At 37.1% G+C, this 26,542-nt stretch overlaps 1 protein-coding gene across 7 annotated transcripts in view; it reads left to right on the plus strand.

Moving 5' to 3' along the window:
* CDH18 (cadherin 18) overlaps positions 1-26,542 on the plus strand; it is a 248,773-nt gene that overhangs the window by 197,871 nt on the left and 24,360 nt on the right. For all 7 annotated transcript variants that reach the window (XM_071555022.1, XM_071555019.1, XM_071555017.1 and 4 more), the window contains 2 exons: positions 9,068-9,204; positions 23,407-23,528. In XM_071555022.1, the coding sequence (XP_071411123.1) occupies positions 9,068-9,204; positions 23,407-23,528 (259 nt within the window). The remainder of the gene's footprint in view (positions 1-9,067; positions 9,205-23,406; positions 23,529-26,542) is intronic.

A 26,542-nucleotide genomic window follows, 5' to 3' on the forward strand; every position in this document is an offset into this window, starting at 1 on the left:
ATTAAAGTATGAAAAGCAAGCATGATAATAGAAATCATAAGAAATACATTAAAAATTCATCATGTGTGAATTTTAAAGATTTTTGAGTACTTTGAAAATCAGATATTTACTTAAGAAATTGTTTTTTTAATCAACAGAAAGCATCTTAAATTGTAATTCATTCACTGGTGTAACTGCCTTGTTGGAATATTTATGAGAAACTAATCCCCTTTCACTGCATTGTGTCAGGTATTCTGCTTCCATACCCCTATTGCTTGTCACTTGAATAGGTCAGGGTTAAGTCATGTCTTATAATAATATCTGATGCGCCATAAAAATCACTATTAAATGCTCTAGTTATAATTTTGTTTTAGTCTATTCATTTTAAATCTCTCCATACCTACTCAGAAAATCATCTTCTTTCTGAAACCGTACACAGAAGACTTGCGTGGAGATTAGGAGTGAAAACAGCTTTTAATTGGCAAGTTGCTTATGTGCATTGAGAGCAGCCTTAGGCTGCTGGTACTGCCTGAGGGCTGCAGCAGTGCCTCTTGAAAGCCTGCCATCTTCCTGTAGGTGATTCTTGGGCGATGAGTCCGCTCAGCCACAGAGCAGACTTCAGAAGATCCTTGGAGCTTTCTGACTGCATCTGGTCTGTTTTCAGTGGAATGGTTTTCAGAAACATAATGTTGCAGCTGTTCCCCAAGCCACCTCCAAGTCAGTGATTCAGCAAAGAGCAAAGGCATAGTTTTAAGATCTGAAACTGTGATAGAGTGAAAATAGTTCCATGACATAGACTAGTTCCTTCATATTAAATATGGCTTGTTCTTAGCCTGCATTTATGGGGAGAGTTAGCTAGAAAAATTAGCAGTGGTTAATGTATGCAGACAGAAACTGTCAGCTGGAAATTATGAGTGTCAAGAAATGGCCTATTTCCTTCAAATGAACAGTGATTCCCATTTTCTGTGTCCAAGGTGAGCAGTGTGCTAGCAATGCACAGGCGATGGAAATGAGAACTTCTGCATAAAATGCAAAGCAGTGGTGACTGCCTTTCAGAGACTTTTCTGGTAGGCAGTGATTCACAGCTTGCAACTCCCCTGTGTCTTCTGGGATCTGCCAAGTCACATCTCCAGGACAATGAGATGGAAAGCTGCCTCTTCTGCTGAGATGAGATTTCAGTATGAGAGGTGAGCCAGGACTCCTCTATGGGAGACAACAAGGTACTACTGATCGGCTGATGGATGTCAGCTGGCAGCCAGCACCAGAGATAACTCAGTAGGAACAGTGTATCAATTTGACTTTCATCAAATGCTCTGAGAGCAACAGTATTTTTATCAAAGTTATGCTAAATCTGTCTGAAAAAAAAAAAAGCAAAGGAATGGTAAGTAGAGGGATTACTTTCTCCAAGGTATCTTCAAATGTATTTTATTTCCACGACTGGAAAGCACAGTTGAAGGCTGTAGTTCTCAGTAACAGTCTTTTGCCAGAGACCTCTGGAACATCGGATGTCTCCTTAATCCAGTAGACGCTGCAGCGAGGAAAGTGGTTACGTGCTGTATTGGCATATGACTTCTGACTCAAATTTCATAATTGCTTCTCTCTCCTTGCAAAATTTGTTTGAACTATGGGGAAATAGATTGGCTCTGGAAGGATCGTAATGTACTGCAAGACAGTCATGGCAACCAAATGTCTCCCCACCACCTCATTTGGCTTCAAGGGTGTGTGTCGCAGTCTTGGTCTCAGGGAAGGGAGCAGACCAGCGACGGGGGTTCGCAGACTGCCTGCTGAGCTGTTGTTCGCAGGTTCCCAGGCCCCAGGTAAGGTTTGCCCGCCACGAGGGAAGAACAAGCACCACGGAGGCCAGGGATGGTCTGGGGTGATCAGAGCTGATCTAACTTTATTAACAGAACAAGGGGTTTATATAACCTGGGGTAGGGAATGTTCTGGAAAGGGGGCGGAGCTAAGGCGGAGCATGCAAATCCGCTACAAACTACTGGGTAAAAGAACTGAAGGGGTGTGAACAGGGGTGTGAACTGGGGACAGGCAGGATCGGGGCCGCCCCCTGGAGGGAGCTGGCCAATGGCAGCTGTACCCTTGGTGACAGCTCCTGCCTGCCTGGGGAAACTGCTAGAAACAGGGAGAGGCAACATGAACCCAAGAAAAAAGGAGTAGAGGTAGTAACAGAGAAAGTCCATGGTATAAAGACATAGTCCGGGTTAGGAATGATCCTCCTGGACCTTCCATACGTCAAATTCAGTCCGGCGATCCCTTGCCCTCCTCCATTCCTGCATATCCATATAATCGCCATCTCCAACAGGTGTGCTGTTGGTTCCCAGGCTCAAGAGCACTGCTGTCAGGAGGCAGAGAGAAGATAAAAGACATGCCCTTGGATAATGTCCCAGCATGGGCCATCTCTTGTTCTCCAGCTAGCCAAACACAAAGAGTTGCAGCTGATCAGTTCTCTTGCTCCTTGTCCTGTTACACCTCCTCCTCTCATCCTATGCAGATATTGCTTACTCTCCTTTTTTCTGAGATGTCTTATGAAACAAAAGTTCCTGTACTTTGAGTCTGACTATCTCTTTCTGAGAAGTTGTCTTTGCTTAAATCTTTAATTGAACAGGTTTACTTAAAATGGCATTTGATTTCTGATTGATAAGTCTTTACAAGTTGTAATTGGTTGGACAAAGATTTTGTCTCTTTCTTCTTTCTCTTTCTCTGGCTTCTTTGTAGCCAGTTTCACTTGTTAGTAGAAAACAAGTTATTTGCTTTTGTCTCACAACAAAACTCCAAAGAAACAGTGTGAACTGTGAATCCACATCCAGCTGAAATGTGAATTTGGAAGTATGTAAGCAATACCAGGTTTGTAGCTGGGGTAAAAATATGTAACAGAGTTTAATTTTGCAGTTGTTAGATAGAGCAATAAATTAAAAATAACATAATGAAAAGATAATTTAAAGATTTTATTAAAGACAGAAAAAGAGACAAGTTTAAAGCTCAAAAACTATTACAAAAATTCAAACTCAGGATTTTTCCTTGAAACAGAATAACTGCAGAGAACGATACTGGAATAGTAACAGCCTATGCCAGTTGTCTATCCAGTGATCAACCACTGTTAATAATAAGACTGAATAATTTAGAGAGAGAGGTTTTGAAAATACTTACGAGTTTTAGCTTAGAAGCCCTCCTAAAAAGTTTGAAAATTATTAATATTCCTAAAATACTTTAGCATCTTTAAAATTTTCTCCATTTTAAGCAGTATTTGTATTATTAGAGTCTGACTGCTTTAATACTGAAAGCAGATTTATATGTTCTAGAGTGACCTTCTGCCCAAGGGCCACCTTGCATACATAATATTCTTTATTTCCTAATTAATGCAAATGCTTTTAGTTTTCAGTAAAAAATGTGGAGAATATCTCTCACTACTGAACCACTGCTTCACTAAAATTCTGGCAGTGAGGAAGGAAGTCAGAGAAGCCAGGGGCTTGCTTTGATCAGAAGAACGAATAGGGGTACGGATGGAAGCTGGGAATACCCTTCTAATTCACTGACACTGCCTAATGAAAAGGTGGCACATGTTGCATTTCCCAGTGCTAGCAGGATTCAGTTTTGATATTTAATTTCTTTCAGATTATCTTCTAATAGTGTGACTGAAAGGTTTTCTATATTCATGATCATTTTTATGTCGTTTCTTTCAGATTGGTTTCTGTTGCTGGTTTGAATGTAAGCAGTTTATGGAGAGCTGTTTATCCAGACATGTCTTGTTATTACGTCTTGTTATAGTTTGAGCTGGCAAAATGCCAACTGCCTGGTACCCAGTCAAAAAGTCCACTCCCAGAGCAGGAGAGTGAGGGAAAACAGCAGAAACGAGGCTTTAAACACAGTGAGGTTTTTATATTTATACAGAGAAGAGGAGAGCTTAACACAGAACATGAAATAGCACATAGTGACAGGAAACAACAACAGGCTCACCGAGGTCGCCCCAGCTAACAGGTGAAACTCCAAACCAACCAAACCCCCTCCCCAGAGGAAACCTCCCAGCAAGAGGGAAAGAGGAATTAACAGGAATGTGCTCACGTCCCTGGGTAAACAGACGTGGGACCGGCAGGAGGGCCTGATATCAGCAGTCAGGGAGCGGGAACCGTCCTGGTCAGAAGCAGGGACCGAAGAGCCCAGAGACTCCTCCCACCTTGCTTGTTACACTCCCCGACACTTCCTGATGATGTCAGATGATATGAAATACCTCTATGGCTGCTTGAGTCAGATGATACCTGTCCCCTCTAATCTGTGTCACAACCTTTGAGGCCTGCTAAAAACTGAGGCCTACATGGGGACCTGTGCTGACTAAAGCCAAAACTACTACACGTCTCTTTATTAACATGCGACTCAGATGAGCAGATTTAATGGTTAGTGGTTAAATTTATGCTAGCTCAGACAGCAGTGTCGTGAGTAAATGTCTATAAAACAAATATCTCAAATGGATATTGTAAATGAATTTTTGTATTAATGCATTCTAAGTGAGCAGCAACAGCCAACTGCATTAAGGTGAAAAAACAGTTTTGAAATTACTCCTTGAAATCCAAAACTTGCAGTGTATCTTTTTGTGGTCTAGAAGAAGTCTTGGAAAACAGTTCAGTAGATGTGGAGGGGGAGGTAGGAGGGGAAAGGAATGACTATCTCTGTTGCCCCTATTATCTAGCTGAAGAGAATTTTTTTATATACCAGATGAAGTAAATTCAGAAGTGTAAATAAAACAGCATTGGCTACGGAATGTGCAATATTTATGGATAATTCTGGTACCTATTTTCAACGTGTAGATAAATTACTGTTTAGTATTTATAAAGGCCTAAATTGTTCAGCATTTTGTAAATACAGTGAAACTTGTTCTAAATGTCCTCTATCATGACAAAAAATGAGTAATTCTACCAAGGGTGTTGCTTGTACAAGATATTTTAAAGCACTGGGATTACCATTCCTAGTTTTTCTGCTGTAACTTGTTTTACTGAGACCTCCATAACCATTGGGAACCACAGCAGTGTGCATGGCTGCTTTATATATGATACACAACACAGTTTCAGGGAAGAATCTGGAGCAGTGGAGAAGTGAATGTTATAATAATGTGAAGGCATAAGAAAGTACTCATTTATTCATTGATCTAGAAAATTTTTCAAGCTGTGAATATTTCAGTATCTCTGTAACTGTATGCAAAAGTTAGCACATGAAGGGGAGGTGCTACTGTGAATAAATTAGGAATATTTTTCATTATTCATTATTGAAAGTAAAAGTGTTAGTACAATGAGTTACTTCAGGATCATTTTATTTCCATTAATGACACCGAAAATACGATTGAAATTATTTATCAATTTCAGAGAGATTTGAGCTTCCATGGAACATTTTTAACTAACAGTTTAAGAAAAAGGTGTTCATATTAAAAAAGAAAGGGACCATCTTTTACTATATATTTATGAGAATGAATTATTAGGCAGTCACAATTCATCAGAAAATCAAACTTCAGTTTTTTTACAAAAGCTTCATATTTCGGACAGATATTTTTCATTTTTATTTCTGTACTCGGAGAGAGACCTGATATTTTGTTTAAGTTGCACACACACGAAGGCAGCTGGGTATTCTTACTGTTTTAAGTTTTTTTTCTCATTGAAGCCCAATTTGAACTTCTGTGTATTTTAAAGATACCCTCTACAAACAATACATAGCCCTATTTTTATGGTTCTGTGGTCAGCACAATAGCGAGTCACAAAAAGTCACTGTGCCTCATGTTGATAATAAGCAAACCATGTCCAGAGTAATAAATGTTTGCAGGGACAAGACTATTGTATTATAACTTGCTTTGGATTTTCAGTACATATTTCATAAGAATTAGTCAGGGGAGCATATTTTATTTATTATTTTTTTTAACAAATAATTCTTGTATTACCAGGAGACTTATAGAGTCAAGAAAAACAAAGCTATAGTCGGACAGAAGTAATTAAATTTTATTATTGAGTTACTGATTGTAAGCTTCATCAGTAAAGGGTCTCCAAGAGAACTGAGGGACAATTATGCTTCCTATGCTTTTTCTATTAGACTTCTAGTTTATCATGTAAAAGATGATTGTGTATTAATAGTAATTTAATCAAAATGTTCCAACTACTTGTTGTAGCTCACTGCCAAGCATAGGATAAAAGGCATGGGGGCATTTCTCCACCTGAAGCATGTATTTTCCATAGAAATTTCAAATATCAGAATAACTCTGTGACAAATAAGTCAGCTTTATGGATTTTTAGAGGTTGATACCACCCTGTTACCAAAGTTTTCATAAATAGTAAAATAATGCTCTCTGGGTACACGGGGGATAGAACTCCACTGAGACTGGCACAGTCTTTCAAAACATTTCTATGACAAATAAACACTTGGAGAACCTGAAAATCTGTGCTTCATGGAAGAATAAGAACCTGCAGAGACACTGATAAAATCTATTGTTTTGAAATTGAAAAGCAAATCCAGATTCCTAAATAAAGAGGTGATGGTGGCCTGGATGGATAGTGCCTCCTAAGACAATGCCAAAAGGATAGTTGTAGGGTACCTTTTCCCTTTCTTTGTTTGGGTTCTGTTGGGTTGGGTGCAGTTGAATTGGGTTGGAGTTTTTTGTGCTGTATTCTCAGAGGATCACAATATTTCTCAAAGCAACATCAATTTGTTTGGATATCTGCACCATCCAGCATTTCATCATCAGTGACTAGCCTGGAGAAGAGGAGGCTCAGAGGTGACCTCATCACTGTCTATAACTACCTGAAGGGAAGTTACAGCCAGGTGGGGGCTGGTCTCTTCTCCCAGGCACTCAGCAATAGGACAAGGGGGCACGGGCTTAAGCTCTGCCAGGGGAAATTTAAGTTGGATATCAGAAAAAAAATTTTTACAGAGAGAGTAATCAGGCATTGGAATGGGCTGCCCAGAGAGGGGGTGGATTCACCATCCCTGGAGATTTTTAAACACAGATTGGACGTGGCGCTGGGTGCCATGATCTGGTAAATGGACTAGAGTTGGACCAAGGGTTGGACTCGATGATCTTGGAGGTCTTTTCCAACCCAATCGATTCTATGATTCTATTCTATGATTCTATGTTTCTATAACAGAATTTCATCAAGAGTTTGTTTTTAATTCTTGTCCTGAGTTTACTGAGTACAGAGAAGCACTCCAACTTTCATAAGTGTGTCTGCAATGACCACTGTGATCCAGCAATTACATATGCAGCTTTGTTTTGGTTTGGTTTTTTTTTAGTTCTTTTTCTGGCACCATCCCTTGTTTGTTTTTTTTATCCAATTAGGGACATGCTAATTAAATAATGTCCTCTGAAAAACAAAAAAAAATTCCTGACTTAAACTCTTAAAAATTGCTCCATCAAGATTTTGGCAATCCACTTTCTTATGGAGACAGATTGAGTCTGTGAGTTGTTTGAAGCAACTTCAACTGCTATCTTGCACATCCAGAGTGTCTTTATTGAACAATTTTTAGAACGAGGTATTCACAGCTGTTGGTAGGTAAGGTACTGCAAAATAGTTTCTGACTTAGCTCAGATTGGAGACAGAAACATCAAATGGGTGGGAACTGAGCTCTGCTTCCACAGTTGTATGGCAAGGGTTTCACTCTTCATGATATCCAAAAGAAAGATGGAGAATAGGCAAGAAGGAAAGATACTCTAGCCTAGTTTTGGCTGCTTTGATTTCCAGTAACAGTAATATAGTTTTTTAATTGCTGAAAGTACTGGGAGCATGTAAAGAAAATCTGGAGTGCCATAAGTCAACAGAGCACATGGAAAGGCAGATGTAAAATACGTCTTTCAGATGAGAGAGGTGGGTTCAGATTCTCTCGAATAATAGGGAAGATCTAACCTACGTCATAAAGTCCTACCTGGCTTTTCCACTAAATGTCTGATCCTTTGAGCAGTTAAAGTGACTCAAATTACTGCCTCCTCCTATTTCTTTTGCTGTCTTTCTTTTGCATGTCATCTCTGACTTAAGAATAACTTCAGTTAAATTTTAGTATGTTTCTTTGCTTTTTCTTTCCTCCAGTGGTATAAGTACATCGTGAAAGAAATAAAACTTCAGTTATATTTTTTTTTTTGAGCTTGTCAGCTTTTATGTGCATCCTCTTTTTATTAGCTGGCAATTATACTTCTGGTGATGTTAAAATAGGAGCAATTGGATGAGAAAAATAAGTCATTTTGGCCTTTATATACCTTCCATGTATTAAAAACTTCACAGAATGGAAGCAGGACTGAAAAATTATAAGAAAAACAACTATGGTATATGAAATAATCTATTTTCTTTTTTTTCCTGGATGTAGTGAAGAAGGCTTGATAGGGTTCTGTAATTGCCTTATTTGTTAAAAGCCATTGTAAATGATTCTGGCTTTGAGAAAAAAATGTCAATCTCTTCTTTTGTGTTCTTTCCCTCAGCTTCCATTACCCACTTCAAGGCTTTTACTTTCTCTGCTAGGCAAAGTGCTCAGAAGCCAAGGCAATAAAGCAGGGATGCTTAGTTCTGCTTCTTGGGTAGTGTCAATTACAGCTCTGGGAACCAGCCATTTCTGGCATCGCTCTCTGTAATGGTTATGTTCAGAATGGCTTGTGTCATCATGCCATCGACTTCATGTCAGAGAGACATACTTCAAAACAGGTACCAGGGCTGAGCCAACTGGTTTGCAGTGACAAGCAAATAAGCAGAAAAATAATATCTTAATACCCCTCTGCTTTCTTTTCTGCTTTTCCGTTTCATGATTTTTAGTCAAAATAAATGTGTATCTTACCTTTGACAGGATTGTATATTGCTGTGTAAAGTGCCACCTGTTAGCAATTCATGTCTTTGTGACTAACAGTGCAAACCTTGTTATGTATCAAAAGAAATGAAACATTATGAAAGAAATTAAATATGATGTTACTTTGGGTTTCTTCATAATACAGAAATTTTTTTAGGGTGTTTTTAAAAATGTCTATGACTTTAAAGCTTGAAAGTTATATTCTTATTTAGCTTTCTGTTACTTTTGATTACATAGACTACAATGAGTATATATTTGTTGTTATATTTCTTCATAGATATTCCATTGATCATAACACAGAAGAAGATAGGTATTTCACCATTGATGCTAGTACTGGGACCATTAAGACTGCCAAGATCTTTGACAGAGAGGAGGCACCTTGGTACAACATCACAGTGGCTGCTTCTGAGATAGGTAAATAATACATTTGGCACATCATATTAAATACAAAATTTAGAAAGGACAATAATAATTTTTAGATTTTAAGAAACACTATGGTGAGATGTTATGTTCTTTTTAACACTATTTGGTTTTTTAGCCAGTCTGGATAAAGGAGAGTTTTCTGTGTGTATGTAAACAAAATGCCACATGCCTATGTGATTCACCTGTGCAAATTTACCATGTTTTTCTGTATGTGACAGAAGGCGGCCAGTTTACCCAGGAACAGTTCCAAGCATTCAGTGTCCTAAAATCAACATTTGCTTGCTTGTGTTTTCATTGTTTACGTATCTTAGAAATTAACACTACCTGGTATTATCTGAGAAATTCATCCTTCCTTCTTGTAGCTACAATTGAACTATTTTAGCAAATTGGATGTTAATATGCCCAAGATAATTTATAACTGACAGGTGTCTAGTAGTTGCTGATTATTATAATCTGGCCTTTTATAAGGCAAATTGCCAAGTAAAGATGCAATAAATACTTACCTGTGCGTTTGAAAGTCCTCTAACTTTGATGAATTTTCATTGCCTCAGATAAGCCCTGCAATAATCAAAAAATGTCTGTCTGAGTAGTCCCAGATAAATAGTTTTCCATGAGGTAAGGACAGTTTAAAGAACACTTCATTTAATCTGTTAATTACAGGGTTTTTCTTTTTGCACATAAAGTTAAAAAACTCAGCAAAGAAAATGAAGAAAACAATATCCCAACCTGTATCAATAAATTCCGTCCTGCTAAGCACTATTCATGATATCATCCTTCCATTTCTTTTCTTTGTGTGTGTTCATATTCCATGATTTCCACATAACAAAATGCAGGTTTTACATTTATCAGATGCCACTAACATTTTTGAACCTGTTCTGCTGTCATCTGTGTCATCTCTGGGTTAAAATGTAATCTGTTTTGTCACTAAATCACCAGCACATCCTACAGAAGAAACAGCATGAACATATTTTATATGGATAACAAATTGTTTCTTATTGTACCTACTTTCACAACCAAATTGACATTTTGAGCTGTGTACTTTTATATAGTAAATCGTCTAGAATTTTATGGTTAGCTCTTTGAAAAAATAATCACTGACACTTCTGTGTGCTTATCAGTGTCATCATATATATAATGCTCTATTTCAATGGTGCATGAAGTAAAATATAATTTAAGCCTAATTGTAAGCAGGTGAACAGTAAGAGTTAATTTGAAATAAGATTTAAAGGCTACATTGGGACACTGAAAAAAGGAATAATCATGAGTCCTTTCTTGAAAGCCATCAAAATGTAATTATTTCACAGAAATAAATCTCAGTAATTTGAAACTTAAACAGAGCTTTCTACACATTATTTATTTCACATAATCAAAAGAGTGGTGGAACATGTACCATGCTGAGAGAATAGTATGGAGAAAGGAGGATTATGTTTATAACCAATACAGAATGTAATGAATAATAAGGATGATAGGTGGGTGGGGGGTTTAAGACACTTCAAATTCTCTGTTCCAGGTGCAACCTGTTACAGATCTATTATTTTTCTCTCATGCATTGGCTTTGTTAATGGTAGAGTTGGGGTTGGAAAAAGAAGTAAATCTGTAGTGTCAACTGGAAAAACAATTCAGCTATGAAAAGAGGAAGAGATTGTGAAGAAGAGATGGATGACTGACTGACTTAAAAGGCAGACTTGCCCTGTATCTACTTTTTCAGCCATTTTCTTATTGGCAGTAATTTGAAAATTACAACACTGTTGTACCCTTCCAAATCCACTGTGAAATTAGTAGTTGAATCCACAGTGGAGCAAGGAGTGTATGTTGCATATGGTGCATCAGGGACAAAAGTCTTACTTTAAGTGCTGTCTATCCCATATCTGCAGTATTTTATGGTGTTTGCTTTAATTTCTGTGCACAAGGTATTGCAGAACTAAGACTAAAGATGGAAAATAGGTCAAAGGCTATAACCAAGGTGTTATTTGGCTGTGGGAGTCTTCATTTGCCAATGGTAGAAGGCATTTGTAGCTTCTGACACCATCTGCTTAGCCAGGAACTTAGCAGAACCTGAAAGGCCCAGAAATATTGTACTGCTTCAGCAACAAAAGATGTTTTGCAGAAATAAAGCATTGGTTGTAGTAGGTTTCTTGAAGTGTTTTCCTCTACTGACTTTGTGCTACATTTCACTGATAGAAATCAGTTTCTACCTATCATCCTTTCAGCAGCTATTTGTAGCTCGGCTTATTTTAAATAAATGAAATTAGAGTCAGCACCATATTTCTACCCTCAAGTGTATGATGTCTTCACGCTTCAGCCTTATTTTTTCTAAACCTTTCATAAGACATTTGTCTCACTTTTCACTCAGTATGTGATATACACTCTGCATTGGTCAAATTTCCTCTCTGAAATTAGTGGAAGTTTTACTGTTTTCCTCTAGAGGAGTAATGCTTATGCAATAAACAGTGGATTTTTTCTCTTCATGCTCTACTTCTTAAAGCACACCAGAGTTCCTTACTATAAGAATGGATGGGAAATCCTTTTTGTCTTTAATGTGCATTATTCTTAAATAGCAGCATGCAGTGGGGAAGAGAGAAATTTGGGTGCCCAGAAGTTCTTTTGATTGTTTCAGTACTGATACTTCCTGAAATCTCCTTGTGATATTAGGCAATGAGATGCTAAAGTAATACTATATTTTATATTGTAGGATCTACAGGCTACGTCTGAGTCAAAGTGATGGAGTAGTAGGAGCAGGATTTTAAAATTCAGTTTCACATAGAATTATTCACTTTTCATTGGCTTTTTAGAAAACTTTGAAAAAAAATTGTAAAAGTCTCTTTGAAAGAGGGAGGAGATAGAATTTTCTTGGCTCTAGCAAAGGTTTTTGAAGAAGTCTTTGACAAGAGTAATGAAAAAAGGAAAATGCAGAGCAAGTGCACAGTGTTTTATAACATATCAAAGACTGATTTAGAGGAAAGAAATATAGTCATAGTAAATGTGTGTCCCTTTGGAAGTGGAAGCAGTTAAGCTTTTTTTAAGTACTAGTGTAGGATCTGTCAATTAGAATTGTTCATAATGATAGAATTCAATGAGAGGAGGTGATTCAAATTCCAAAATAACCTCCTGAGATGCTAAGGAAGATGGAGATAAATTCTTGTAAGAATAAGACACACAGAAGTATAGACTAGATAAATGAAGGATGAAGTGGAGTGAAAATTGTCTGAAATAGAGCTTCAAAGGGCTGTTGTCAGCAGCCCAAAGTGCAGCTGGAGGCCAGTCACTAGAAAGTACACCCAGTGGCTGATACAGGGTACAATACTCTTTAACCTCTTCATCATTGGTGGATCAAAGTGCACTCTCAGCCAATTTGCATATGACACAAAACTGGAGTAATGGCTGATTCTTTGTGCTGCCATCCAGAAGGATCTCAACAGGCTGGAGAAGAAAGGTGAACAGGAAATGAAGTCTAATAACAGGAAATTCAAAGTCTGGCATCCGGAGAGGAATATCCCATTCAACAGTTCACATGTAGTGCCAGCTGTTTGGAGAGCAGCTTTTGAAAAAAGTGCATGGAGGTCCTGGTGGATGAAGATTGAACATGAGCCAGCAATTTGCCCTTGTGGCAGAGAAGGCCAACAGCATTCTGCACTGTGGGAGAGTGTTGTCAGCAAGTTGAGGTGATCTTTCTCATCTGTGCAGCACTGGTGAGGCTATGCATGGAATGCTGGGTCCAGGTCTGGGAAGTCTAGTGAAGGGGCATGAAATCATTAAGGATCAGAGTAAATCTCATAGGAGAAGAGGCTGAAAAACTGGGACTGTTCATCCTGGAGACCAGAAGGCTCAGAAGGAGCTTATCAGTATGTTTGAGTAACTGAGTGAATTATGATTACTTATATGAGTAGCACCCAGTGAAATGACAGGAGGCAATGCACATAAACAGAAATACAGCAAATTCCATTTAAACCAGATAAGAAAAATGGGTTTACTGTGGGATTAGTCAAAAATTAGGACAGGTCATCTAGAGAGGCTGTGGATTCTCTGTTCTTAGAGATATGTAAAACCCAGCTGGACATGGCCTAAAGCAATGTACTTTATTTCATCCAGCTTTGAGCAGAGGACTTGCTTATCTATGGTGGTGCCTTCAAAATTCAGTAGTTCTGTATTTTTCTGATATTAGGAACTCTGTTTTGAATGTGGAAAATAAAGCAAACTGTGATGTACTCTTGAAGAAAACAGATGATTTGTAAAATAACTGTAGGTGATTCAATTAAGGTTTCTTTCAATCATATAGTAGTGCTGATAATAAGCACAAAAGCAACAATAGCAGCTAAACTCCAAATCACAGTCCCTGCAAGAGAAAGAGACACTAAATGCAAGTGGATGGACTTTTGCTAGTTCCAAAGGCAATTTCAGTTAGAAAAATAAACATGTACTTCAAAGTTTTTCAAAGAAGTCCTGCAAATAAGACAAATAATAGTATCCTTGAAGCTCAATAGGAATAAAAGCTGCTGGGAGAAATGAACACTGATGATTGAAGGAATCAGAGAATGTCTTGATCTGAGAATCAAAGTGAGGATTATAGCTTTAACTAGAAATTTCTACTTAGAAATGTAGCAAGAAATACTGTGATGGAAATTCTTATTAGATGTTACTTATACAAACAGGACTGAGTTCGATATTTGCTAAGTAGACACTGAGCAAAACAGCTTCTAGTTATGGCTTTCAGTTGGTGCTAACATCCAAAGATTGCTGGAATTCATAAAGTACTAGACATTTAGATGAATAAAAACTGTGCTTGTAATTAAAATCATGATTTTTGAAAGCTTATATTTCAAATATTTTAAAGGTACTTTCTACTGGAAATTTTTTACATATTTCTCTTATGCAGCTAGTAAGCATATGAGTATGTAAAATTTATTTCTGGATTTACTAGATCATCAATAGTTTTTTGATGGAGTTGTGGTGTTCCTGAGTGTCTCCAAAATGCTTTGCAATGACTGAGAATGGAAAAGTAGACAATTTCCTGCTAATTACTTAAAGAACCAATTAAATACAATGAGGACACCAACTTCTCTTTGAAGGGTTAATTAAAGTTTCCTAATGTGTAAACTGTGGAGAGACTGCAGAGAACAGAACTGAAATAAGAGTGTTCCTTCCAGGTTCTGTCAGATCCCCCAGACGTAATGAAATGCTATCAAGAAAGTGAAAAATGACCATGTGAAATGGTACTGTATATACAGAGCTTTGATACTACAGTAGAGTAGAAATCATTATGCAATTGATTTTACAGAAAGCAAACAAATAAACAAGAATCCCCAGAAATCTCCAAGGTGTTAGACAAAAACAGATATTGGAAAAAAAAAACCCAAAAACAAGAACAAAACAAATATACTTGTCTTTGTTTATACATCTTCTGTATTCACTTTGTTGTGCATATTCTTCATACTAGCTTCAGGGAAAAAGATATCAAAGTGTTGAGTTAGAGCAGTACTTCATTGACAAAATATGCAATACCCTATGATGTAGCATTGAAAGGATGCCAGGAAAATACAGCCATACAAAAAAAAGGCATTCCAAGAAATAGCTTTCAAACATATTTTCATAGAGTGCCAACAAACTCTGTTCAGAATTAAAATATGTGAAAAGGCAGAAAAGCTCATAAGAGTAAGAGTTTGGAACAGTTTGCAAAAATTAGAGTAAAAGCCATTGAAGTGCATTTTCCAGTTGTGAGATAAGCAGGTTTTTAATCAGTACATTTTGGTAGAAACAGTAACAAAGATACGAAAACAGGATGCACAAAGAAAAATGCTAGTTTGCATCTGTGAAATATAAAACCCCCTGACATAGTGAATGAATAGAATAGTGAAAGTCCTATAATTATGTCAAATAAACAGATAAAATATATACTCATAGCGAGCTGCAGTTTCCTTTTCTTTAGGATAACAAGGATATTGCCAATTCATATTGCCATCGGTGAACAGCAAGTTATGAGAAGAATTTGACAGTCCTTTTTCACATTTTATGATCACATTGTAGCTGAAAAGACATTACTAAGATTTTGGTTGGACATTAAAATATATTACTCCTGATAATACCACATGAGACTGTCATGTGAAGGAGAACTGAAGCTAGTGTGAAGATGTAAAGTATACACAGTATTCCATGATATTAAGAGGCACGCTGATTTATTTTATAAGAAGTGAAATCAAAAGACAAAAGTACACAAATCATTTATGTTTATATTGAAATGTGAAAAAAACCCCAACATGCATTGACTGAAGGAAGTAAGTCTATGGAGTAATAAGTTCCTGGACTACAGCCTTGAAAGAATTAGAAAAGGACAATTTATGGCAATTCATTTTCTAATTTTAAATTCTTCCCCACAATCAAGAGTACTTCTAATATCTTGTTTGAAATAATTAATTTTTAGAAAATGTTCCCTTTTCAATATCTTTTAAAAAGTAATCTAAATCAGATCAAAATGCTGTTACAGTGTTAGAATCTCCTAACCCTCTGTATCTGATGATGATTGTTTAATATCACTGAGTTTGTTCCTAGATTTGTGTTTCAGTTTTTCTTTGAAGTGAGTTCTTTTTCTTACAATAAATAAAAAAGTCATCATAATTATTTTTGATCTTAATTTTTTTCTTCAAAACTAATAGGTTTTTTAACAATAGAGAACAGACTTAAATAATGAAATTCATTCAATTTTTTTGATGCCGTGAATGACCCTTCCCCCCAAAACAGGACTCTGAGCCACGTTAGTGTAGGGTAAGATAAAAGTAAAGGTCCTTTAATATCACAGGGCCTACAGCCCACAGGAATACAGGATGACATGCATGTGTCTCAGTTCTTGTTTCTATGGCTTTTATAATAAGATCCCTCCAATCATTGCTTTACACATTTCTCAGTCCAGCCCCAGTCCCACCCCTGGACCAACCCCTGGAATTGGGTCTGGGGTCATCAAGACCCTCTGTCTTCATCAGCTCTTCTTCCTCAGGCACACAAAGGTCTCTTGGAGCTCATCCAATTCTGGCTTTTGGGTCACTCTGACCTGTGTTTATGTTTCATTCTGTGGGCCTTCTGATATCCTTCAGCTCTTTACCTTGGAAAGGAGTCTAAACAAGATTAATTAACTAAAGGAATCTGAGCTCCCTGTTCTGGGACAGGGGTAGTGATAGAAAGGCATTAAACTTAAACTGTTAGAAATATTAACCCTCTAAAAATCTACAACTACTGTGTTCCTAAAATCTACAAAATGTGAAAATCAGAACAAAACCCCTTTCGGCATAATTTTTAAAATGTAAAGGAAAATATTGTCTTATGTATTGTTTTGCTACATTTATGATTATCTCTACAGGTACATTACAGAAGCAGAAATAATGTTTTTTCCATAAACCCTGTCTTCACCCGGGAAAAAAAATCATATTCATCCTTCATCTTTGACCTCACTTGCATTCTGCCTTCTAGCTCAGTTTCAGAAAGAGTTTTGGTGTTGGTAACATTTACTTTATTTTTCTGGGAAACAGAATCTGAGGCAGAAGTATTTTTGTAAGTGTGAAAAACTTTCAAGTAGATCTTAAAAACTGCAAGGTCTGACTTTTAGGACTATATTTGGCATTGGAATAGTGACAAACTGGATATCTGCCACCTTTAATTGTGAGGGCTGGACACGGTACCCTGTCCAAACTTACCAATGATACCCAGTTTATTTTCAGCCTTGGCAAGCTGCCCTACTAATGCATCACAACATGAATTCATAGAATCATAGGATCATTAAGATTGAAAAAGACTTCTAAGATTATCAAGTCCAACCATTTAGTCTGAAGAAAAGGAGACTCACAGGGGATGTTACTGCTCTCCACAGCCTGAAGGAGGTTGCAGAAAGATGGGGTATGATCTCTTCTCCCAAGTAACAACTGATAGGACTAGAGGAAATGGTTTCAAGTTATTTAGTCTGGATATTAGGAAAAGGTTCTTCACTGATAGAGTGGTCCAGCATTGGCACAGGCTGCCCAGGAAAGTGATGGAATCACTACCCCTGGAAGTGTTCAAAAACTGTGTGGATGTAGCAGTATCTGCCATTCATTTAAATGTACTTACCAATTCAATAAGGAAAGCCTACACAAAACTATTAAAAAATCCAACAGTTGTTAAAAGACAACTAGTTCTCTATCCTGCTCAGGAGGTGAAGCTTCTAATTTCAATTTTGATGCTTATTCCCTGTTTATATTGGTTTAGTTTGGCTTCTATGCATTCTGTGTTTTCTTCTCCTCCATTTCTTTGGTGAAAGCTCTGATGGATATATTCCTACATGGTCATCTGAAGATGGTGTAGGGTATCTGTCCTGGGTTGAGCTGGCAAAATGCCAACTGTCCAGGACAGAGTGAAAGGGTTCCTCCTCCCCCCAACCAGCCACGGGAAAAAAGAAGAGGGAGAGAAAAAAACCCTCAGAACCAAGTTTATGCTGAAACTAACTACATGTATTTATACAGAGAAGAGAAAACTAAGAGAGAACTACAATATAACACACACTTACACAAGTTATGCATATATAACAAGGAATAATTTCCCACTTCCCAATTAATACAAAGCCCATTACTCTAAATTCATAAGCACTCCAAAAGACACTCAGCAAGAAAGAGAAAGTATAACAACAAAATATCTCTACTTCCCTGAATGCAAACAAAATGCAAGCAGAGGCAACAGGAGCAGGGCCCAGCATAGTAGAGGAGCTGCTGGATGTCCTCCTCTTAGTGCAGCCATGATGGAACTAACCCAGCCACTCCCACACACTGGATTTTACACCCTTTGAGATGATGTAGTATGGTATGGAATACAATATTATTGGCTGGAAGAAGTCAGCTGTGAGCTGGCTCAGCCCAGCTTAAATCAGCTGACAATCCTAGGCCTAGCTGAACTTTAAAACCTAAATTTAGGCCCACCTGGCTAAACTCATAACAGGATGGCTCTCGGTGAACAAGGTCGATCTCCCAGGAAGGGATAGATTTGGGGGTCGCATGTCGTTTATCTTCCTGTTTGAGGCTTTGTGAATCAGAAAACAGACGTTTCTGGCCATAGAACCAGAATATTTTGTGATACCCTGATTATCAGGAGGTGAGCACCAGCATCGTTTATGAGCTGCAGAAATTTGCTTGCATTAAGGCAGGGGGGTTTCCAACTTGATAGCTCTCAATGTTTTCAGTCTGCTGCAGTGCTATGATCATTACTACTGCTCCTGGAGCTGCTGCTGCTATCACTACTAGTATAATCTAAAAGGGAGCAGTGCCTTCAGGTTTGTGTGCATCAGTAAAACGTTAAAGTTTGCTACAAGAAAAAAGTAAAAACACTTTCTAGCCAAATACAGGTAACAATATTTAAAAGTACCCACTATCTTAGAAAAAGCAGACTAGAAAATTACACTTATTACTAGATTCTGCATAATTTTTCCTTGACAGAAAATTTAGTTTATCACATATACACCATCCTTAATTAAACCCTATATTTACTGATTATTGCAGCTTTCACTTACACATTATGCATTCTTTCATCACTTTAGCTCTGCTTCAGTAGTATATTTTATCCTCCCTAGATCTGTGTTTATTGTTCTAATTATTCTAATTTGTCAAAACTAATCTTTCTTTGAGACGTGTAATGAGCCCTTTCTACTTTTTAAAAAATAACAGTATAGATAGTTAGTTGAATTCCCTAAGTATTGGTTTGCCTTCTAAGGTCTTAGAAAGATGTCAAAACAGGGGTTATATAGTACAGTTCACAGCTCAGAACTGTTTAAGTCTAGTAGTCAGGAAAACAAAGAAAATACCTCCACAACAACAAAAAAAAATCAAGAAAACAAAATAGGCAAAAAGCAAATAAACAAAACCACAAAAGACTGTCCACGTCAGAACTTCTATTCTAAAAGTCTTTCAGATAGAATTTATTTTCGGAAAGCCCATGGGAATTTTGTTAATGAAAGTCTCAACAGCAGTAGCTGTATTAAAAAGCTTCTTAAATAGGGATTTTAAAGTTTGCCTACAGAAGCTAATGGAAGAGAAGATTCGAGGCTTCAGACTGGATGTTGAGAGTCTTCTGTAAATTTATAGCAGACCTGCCAGTGGAAGATCTGATAATGAAATTGATTCACTTTACAGATACTTAGTATTCTGGAGAAGATCTGCTCTGGTAAAAATCTCAAGCATAAGAAAGCAAGTCCCTAGCACAGGTGAACCAGAGCAATGTTTCTGCTTCAGTTACTCCTTAAAACAGGAAGCATTCACTTTGAAAAATCTACTCTAGAGGCATAATGCTAATTGGACACAGAATGTTTTATAATGTGCAGGCCTGAAATTTATGTCAGCACCAATTATCTCAAAACTGGAAGTCTGCCAAACTGCTGCAAGAAATTTGTCTAATTAACAAAAATGTGCTATTAAAAGCACCAGTTATTAGAGTGGTTTGGAGATCACAGGTGAGTTGTATACCTGAAGAAGATTGAACTTTATATTGATTTGTGAAACCAAATCTTAAGGAAAAAAAAAGCAAGCAAGCTTGGATATGCTTCAGTTCATTCTCATTCTCTTCCTCTATTATAAACTGTTCTGTCATCTTGCATGCAAATCTATGTTATATGCATGATGTTCAAGACTGTTTTTGAAAGTGGTGTTAATATTGTCCCTATTAGCATTTTGCAGTGTGCAGGCTGTCAGAATGGAAATTTGCCTGCAAGTGTCAGTGATCCCATGAGGTAACTGCTTCTGGAGAGATATTAATAATACCTTGTGCACTAAGAAGTCTTTCAAACTGCTCAGGTATTTATAAATTCTTTGCACTGCAAAGCAACTTCAGAAGAAATAAAAGGAAACTTTCTGAATCTCAGTAAACTCTCTCAGTAAAAATACTGCATATCTGACCAACTAGAGTAAGACTGGTCTGCGTAGCAGTGGCTGGCATGCAAGAGGACACAGTTAAGGTGGGGTGGTAAAGAGGTCTGCTACTGAAACAAAAATATTTACCTTTCTGCCACACACTAGGCTAAAAAGTTTGATTTTTCGCTTCCTCAGCAACGAGTCAAACAGGCCAGACTTACAGAGCAGTCTTCTGTCTCTGATACCCTCTGCCCTGTGCTTTTCCTGCTTTTTACTCCCTCTTACATGTATTATGTCGCCTTACACATTTGAAGATGGCCCTGCTTTGAGTCAGAGACTGGAGCAGTGACCTCCGGAAGTCCCTTTAAACTAAGATTTTTCAGTGATTCTATGATTATCTGATAATCACAACATTTTCTGCTTTCTGGATGAAACTCCCTGGAGTTTTCTCTAGTATTTAAGTTCTCAAATTCTTCATTACAGTTTATGAATACCCTCCAAAACAGATTTGTTGATCTTTAGTCCTTCATTGTGATCTCTGGCATCCATCTTCTTTACATGCTTTTATGTGCTCTTTCTTTATGTGAATTTTGTCCTTCCTTTTGTTTATACCACTTTCCAGTTCACATACGGCACAAATTATGTTTGAGAACCTCCACAACAAATCCTCAAAACCAAAGTTTCTTTTAGCCATAGGTATAATGTTCTGTAATTGTAATTATGTGATTTTTGTAATTGTGTTGTTTGATGACATTGACAAAGGAAGTTACCTAAACCAGTTTTAAGCTGTATTTAAGTGATCAGTAAGAAATATTACATCTCTAATGCCTGTGCTGTTGTGCACCATTTCTTGACCTACCTCCGAGAAAGAAACAAACATCCTTTTGTGTTATTAATCATACTGCAAATGGTCTACTGGAGAGAAGATTGCTTCCTTCTGTAATAAAAGCAAAAGTAGATAATGGTTCCCTTCTCCCAAATACTCAGTGCACAGGAAAGTGTCACTCCTTCTCACCTTTGCTTCACATATTCCTAGCATTTTAGCATTATTCAAAGTTTTCCACTAAACGTGTTTTCTAGATAACAATAGTAACCCTCAGTCTTGCATGAGCATAATTAAGATAGCCCACGTTAGTCCTATTTCACCTCTTACAAAGACATCAATAGGTTTGGGGTAAAGCTAAAAATAACTGTTGGGATTCATACATTTTCAGGCTAGCAGACCAAAGACAAATTTGCAGGTGCCAGCTTCTAAGATAAGAATGGAATTTGTCTAGAGACCTTGAGCAGGTGCAGAAGCAAGAAACAAAGGCTGCAGAAGCCCTGTGGAGTAACACACTTAAGAATTCTTTTATAAAGTTAAAAATATGATAAATAAGACTGCTTGGATCCAGCAATTTTGTGAGCTATATATTAATTAAATAAATACCTATAGCTGTGTGATGTTAGATGGTTTACATGGTGTGTGTAGGTTTTAACATTGTGTGTAACTGCATGAAAAATTAGTTCTACATAGAGTCCCTCCTGTAACTTGTATATTCCCATGCAGGAACAGTTAAAAAGTCTTAATGTAAACATAGTTGAGTTCTTTCTTCCCTTCTTTCTGCAATTCCCTAATAACTGTAACTCATGAAGGTGAGGACCAAGAAATAAACTACCAAGAAAAACCCATAGAACTAGATGCAGTCAAGTGATTTATTTAATGATAGAAGTAGGAGCCTCCTAAAGCCCTAAAAAGGCTCAGCTGAGAATTGTGTCTGTGGAGTTCAGGACGAGTGACAAATAACAACAGTAAAAACAATTTCAGCAAGAAAATGGAATTTGCAAGTCTGTAAATGTCTTCTGATCTTGTTCATCTAACTTCTAATGCTAATGTTAATTGGGAATAGAGGCTCCTCTCTTAACTAAGTTAAGTCTTATTCTGTTGACATTTTTGATCTCCCTTCAATTCCAATTTTATGAGGATAATTGACTAAGTTCCAAAAGTGCATTAAAATCATCATGTGACCATAGTTAAAAACATTAGTTAAAACCAGAATGTGAACAATCTGAAGAGGACTTTCTAAGCCCTAGATGGTTTGGCTAGTATCCCATGTGAAAACAGAGAAACATTGATCTCTCCATTTGTCAAAAGAAACTTGAACATTCTCAAATATTCTTTCATTGCGAGCCTACATCACTGATCACTTTGAAGCCAAGTATGTGTCTAATCAATGCTTTCCAGAATTCTGAACAGAGATCATTAAAGGTGTGACAAATATAAGGCATTTTCCAAATGATCCTCTTTGACAGAAACATCGTGTGGCTCAATTCTGATCAAAATAACCAAGGTGAATGAAGTTTAGACTATTAATGTTTCTCTCTGGTTTTTTTGGTGGGTTTTTTTCCTTTTTTTCTCATGAACACTTAAGGACAAGAACTTTTAAAATGTCCATCTGTAATACCCCATTTATTGAGTTTGAAAGTATGACTCTGCTGTCTTCTACTGATAGCCTCATTTCATTGATGAGCATAAGATGAAGTTTGTCATCTAATTGATTGATACTTATATGGACTCCAGAAGGTGTATATAAGTTATTTATAAAAAGTTGAAAGGCATAACTCCTTCAATAAAGTAAAATTACCTTCTTACTTAGAAGTAAGAATAAGGGAATTACAGATTGAAAAGAATTGTTGGGTTTTTTCCCGTTTTGTTATGGAAAGTGTGTTCTCATTGAAAGGGTTCTATTTATTGTGAATTTTTGAGGGTGAAATCTCTCTGAAGGTCAGCTCTCATGAAGGTACAGGTCATAAACTATGAGACTGTTACTTAAACATTGCTTTCTTCCTGTAAAAGCCAGACTCACTAACTACTTTGAGAAACTGCATAATAACTTGTGAGAAACAAGGACTCAAATTTGGAAAAGGCTTATATCTACCTATGCATTCGTATTTTATAATTATTTTTGCATTTTATTTTATAAACTTTTTAAGGAACTGTGAACAGGAAAAATGCTTTAATAGTTTTTGTATTAGATTTAATTCACACTTTCACATTCATTACAAAGCAAGTGATCATTTGTGAGCACGCAGTGTGATAGTACAACAGCTTTGTCCCACTTCAGTTCCAGAATAATTTACATTTGACTTGTGACTTAAGACTCATACCGTACTTCCCACTCTTTTGATTTTTAAACAGTTAATGATGCACAGCAAACGTCTTTTAATATGCTGCTACTGAAATTTCTGTAGCTGTACCGAGCTCTCATCTGGTCATTGTGTTAATAAATTACTTTTAAATTGAGAATGTCAAGAAATAATGAGTATTTAAAGAGGCTTCATACACCACCTGTGTGTTTTGCAGACAATCCTGGGCTAGTGAGCCACGTTCCAGTTCATGTCAGGATCCTGGATATCAATGACAATCCTCCAGAGCTTGCCAGGGATTATGATGTAGTCGTCTGTGAAAACGCAAAGCCTGGTCAGGTAACTCTCACAGTTATCTTTCTCCCAGTGATAAAGAAAAGTTACTTTGTTAATGTAACAAGTGCCAAAAGTTTGATTTGGGGAGCACATCAAAATTATTTTTTATTTCATTTTAGCAATTCATATTTGATTCAACTTTTTAACTGTGTTTGGCTAAAAGGAGAAAATTTTGGAAATTGTTGGATATAATCTTTCTTGTTGCTGCAAAAAAATAAATAAAAATACCCAAACTATATTCTGTAAAGGCAAGTGAAACTTTAATCTTGTCAGAGAAGCGATGGAATTTGACAAGCCACTATCCTGAACAAAGTGAATGAAGCAGATTCAACATCTCTGATCGAAGTGCCACACAATGGCAAGGTTTCAAATAAAGCTCATTGAAATGGCTGGTGAAGATGGCTGACAATCCTCACTTTTTGCATGTTGATTGCCTTTGTCTGTGCAAGGTCATTATGCAAAACATATTGAATGAGTTTTTCACAACTATGGGCATGGGGAGGGTCAGGACTGAGAGTAAATAGCTGAATCACATTCTAGCCACTGTTCCTGTGGTCGATGCACTTCATTGCAGTCCAGGTTTTGACAATTTTACCAAGTGCCTTTGCTTTTCTGCCTAGATTGAGTTTTTATCCACCACACTGTGGTAGTTTTGCACTATTGCACAGGTGTGTTTCAACTGGGAGCTCATATCTTTCCTGAGGAATATATTACTAGTAATAACATTTTTTTTCTTCAAATCCTTAAAAGCAGTGTACATAAATGCAGAGTGGCATATTTCTTAAATTTTAAAGCTGAGACTATAAAAATGCTGTACTTCATCTGACTATTGCCTGATAAAAGTTATCTTTACTCTTAACAGTGGCCAAAAGCTGACACCTAGAGCAGTATAAGAACATGGCAAGCATATGTGATACTTATACCCCAAGTACTTTCCTGGTCTCAGATCATTTTTATTTCATTCCCTGATCCAAATGTGGTTTCTGTGTTTTAAATAATTCCCTAATAACCATCTCATGAATCTGCCCACCTTTGCCTACAAGAAACATAATGTTTTGATATCTGCTACCTCATGCAGCAAGGAATTTTACAGTTTAATTGCATGCTTCAATAAGACCTAACAACTTTTTTTCCTTTTTTTCTTTTTTTTTTTTAATCTTCCTATGCTGTATTTAATCGATATTTACCAGTTCTTGTGTTGAGGGAAAGAGAGAGAGAGAGTGTGCAGTTGATCCCTATTTATTATCACTGTGCCACACATATATCTAGGACATTACCCCTTAGTGGTCTCTTGTCCAGACAGAAGAGTCCTACTTAACTGGAACAAGGCATGGTAAACATCTTCTAGATTTTTGATCATTCATCTTTTCCTCCTTTAAACTTTCTCCAATTCCTCTCTATTCACCTTGAGAAGGGGAATCAAGATTCAAGATGCAGGTATGCAGTGGTTTCTAATTCTTATGATAGATTATGCTTCATAGTACATGATGATCTCTGCTTTGCTGTTTAGTACTTTTATAGCAATTTCTAACAGTGGCTTCGCTTTTTAACCACTAGTAAGTACTGAATGCAAAAAACTGCCTGCCATAACATCAATATCATTAAAAATGAATAGATAGCTCAGAGATCATCGTCATGTATGTGAAGTTAAGACTATATGTCTAAGTGTAATGAATTTCACCCACCTTTGTCTGACTACCGAGTATTGGAAAGTTTTTAATGGCAGCCCTTCCTTTTTTCTTCCTTGAACAGCTCAATATCATAAGTAGATTTGGTGGGCTGATAATCATACTCTTTACAAGAGATTTGTTATTACACTGACCTACAAGTGTCCCACATAAATGGAAAATTTCTGTGACTTTCTCTTCTGGTGGAATAGACAATTTATAGAAGAGACCTTCCCTCTTATCTAATGACTACATAGTTTTATTCCATGCTCTTATTGAGACACCTTATTCAAAACCCTGGAAAATCTAAGTATATAATAAGAATATGTATTATTACATGCTTATTAAAATAAAAATAGTGTTCTGAAAACCTCAAATACTGCCAAATGTAGAAGAATTAGAATTTTAAAAGACTTAGAGGAAAAAAAAGATAAAATCTCTTAATCATTACTTGCAATTGCTTTCAACTTATTCTGATATTTTTTTTCAACAATAAATGTGAAATTGTTGTAATCAATAATAAGCTTAAGTATCCAGTGAAGCTAACTCAGAAAGGCTGTTTGTGAGGGCTGTTGTTGCTGGTGAGTACCTAATGTTTTCTAGCAGTTTTAATTCTCCACTAGTTGATTTACAAATGGTAACTTATGAGAGAGATCTTTAAGTGTGTCTTGGTTTGAGATAAGCAACTGCCAACCCCCCCAAGCACAGAGAGAAAAGCCTCCCTCCTAACACCACGGAAAGGGAGGAAAAGAGAGGGGAAAGGAAAAAAAAACCACTTCAAACCACATTTATACTAAATCTACATATATTTTTCACAGAAAGAAAGAGACAATTAGAAGAGAGTACAAATATTCACTCACACAAGTCTGCAACAACAAGTCCCCCACCACAACTTCATAACGAACACACAAATTCTACTGTCCTAACTACACATTACTTAAGAAGAAGCTTATTCCCCAGGGAGACAAACCCAAGCAGAAAGGAGAGACCCAGAACAACACATTTTACTTTCCTGAGGTACCCTGTGAGCCAGTGGTGGGCCTGGTCCTCTCCATCCCCCCTGGGACAGCATCGTGTGTCCTCCCAAGAGGAGGGCTGAGAAGCGACTGCCTTAACCACTCCCACACTGGTTCCTACTGCCCTGGAGATGATGTCATAATGTGGTATGGAATACAAACTTACTGGCTAGAAGAGGTCAGCTGTTAGCTCAGCCCAGCTCAAGTCAGCTGACAGCTTCAGCCTAGTCCAGACTTCAGAGCCCAAATCTAGGCCCACCTGGGTGAGCCCATAACAAAGTGGTACAGTAGCACTATCATTTCTCCCATTTGATCAGCTGTTGTATTTCTCTCC

This window comes from Pithys albifrons, chromosome 4 (genome assembly GCF_047495875.1).
Source record: "Pithys albifrons albifrons isolate INPA30051 chromosome 4, PitAlb_v1, whole genome shotgun sequence".
NCBI classification, from domain to species: Eukaryota; Metazoa; Chordata; class Aves; order Passeriformes; family Thamnophilidae; genus Pithys; species Pithys albifrons.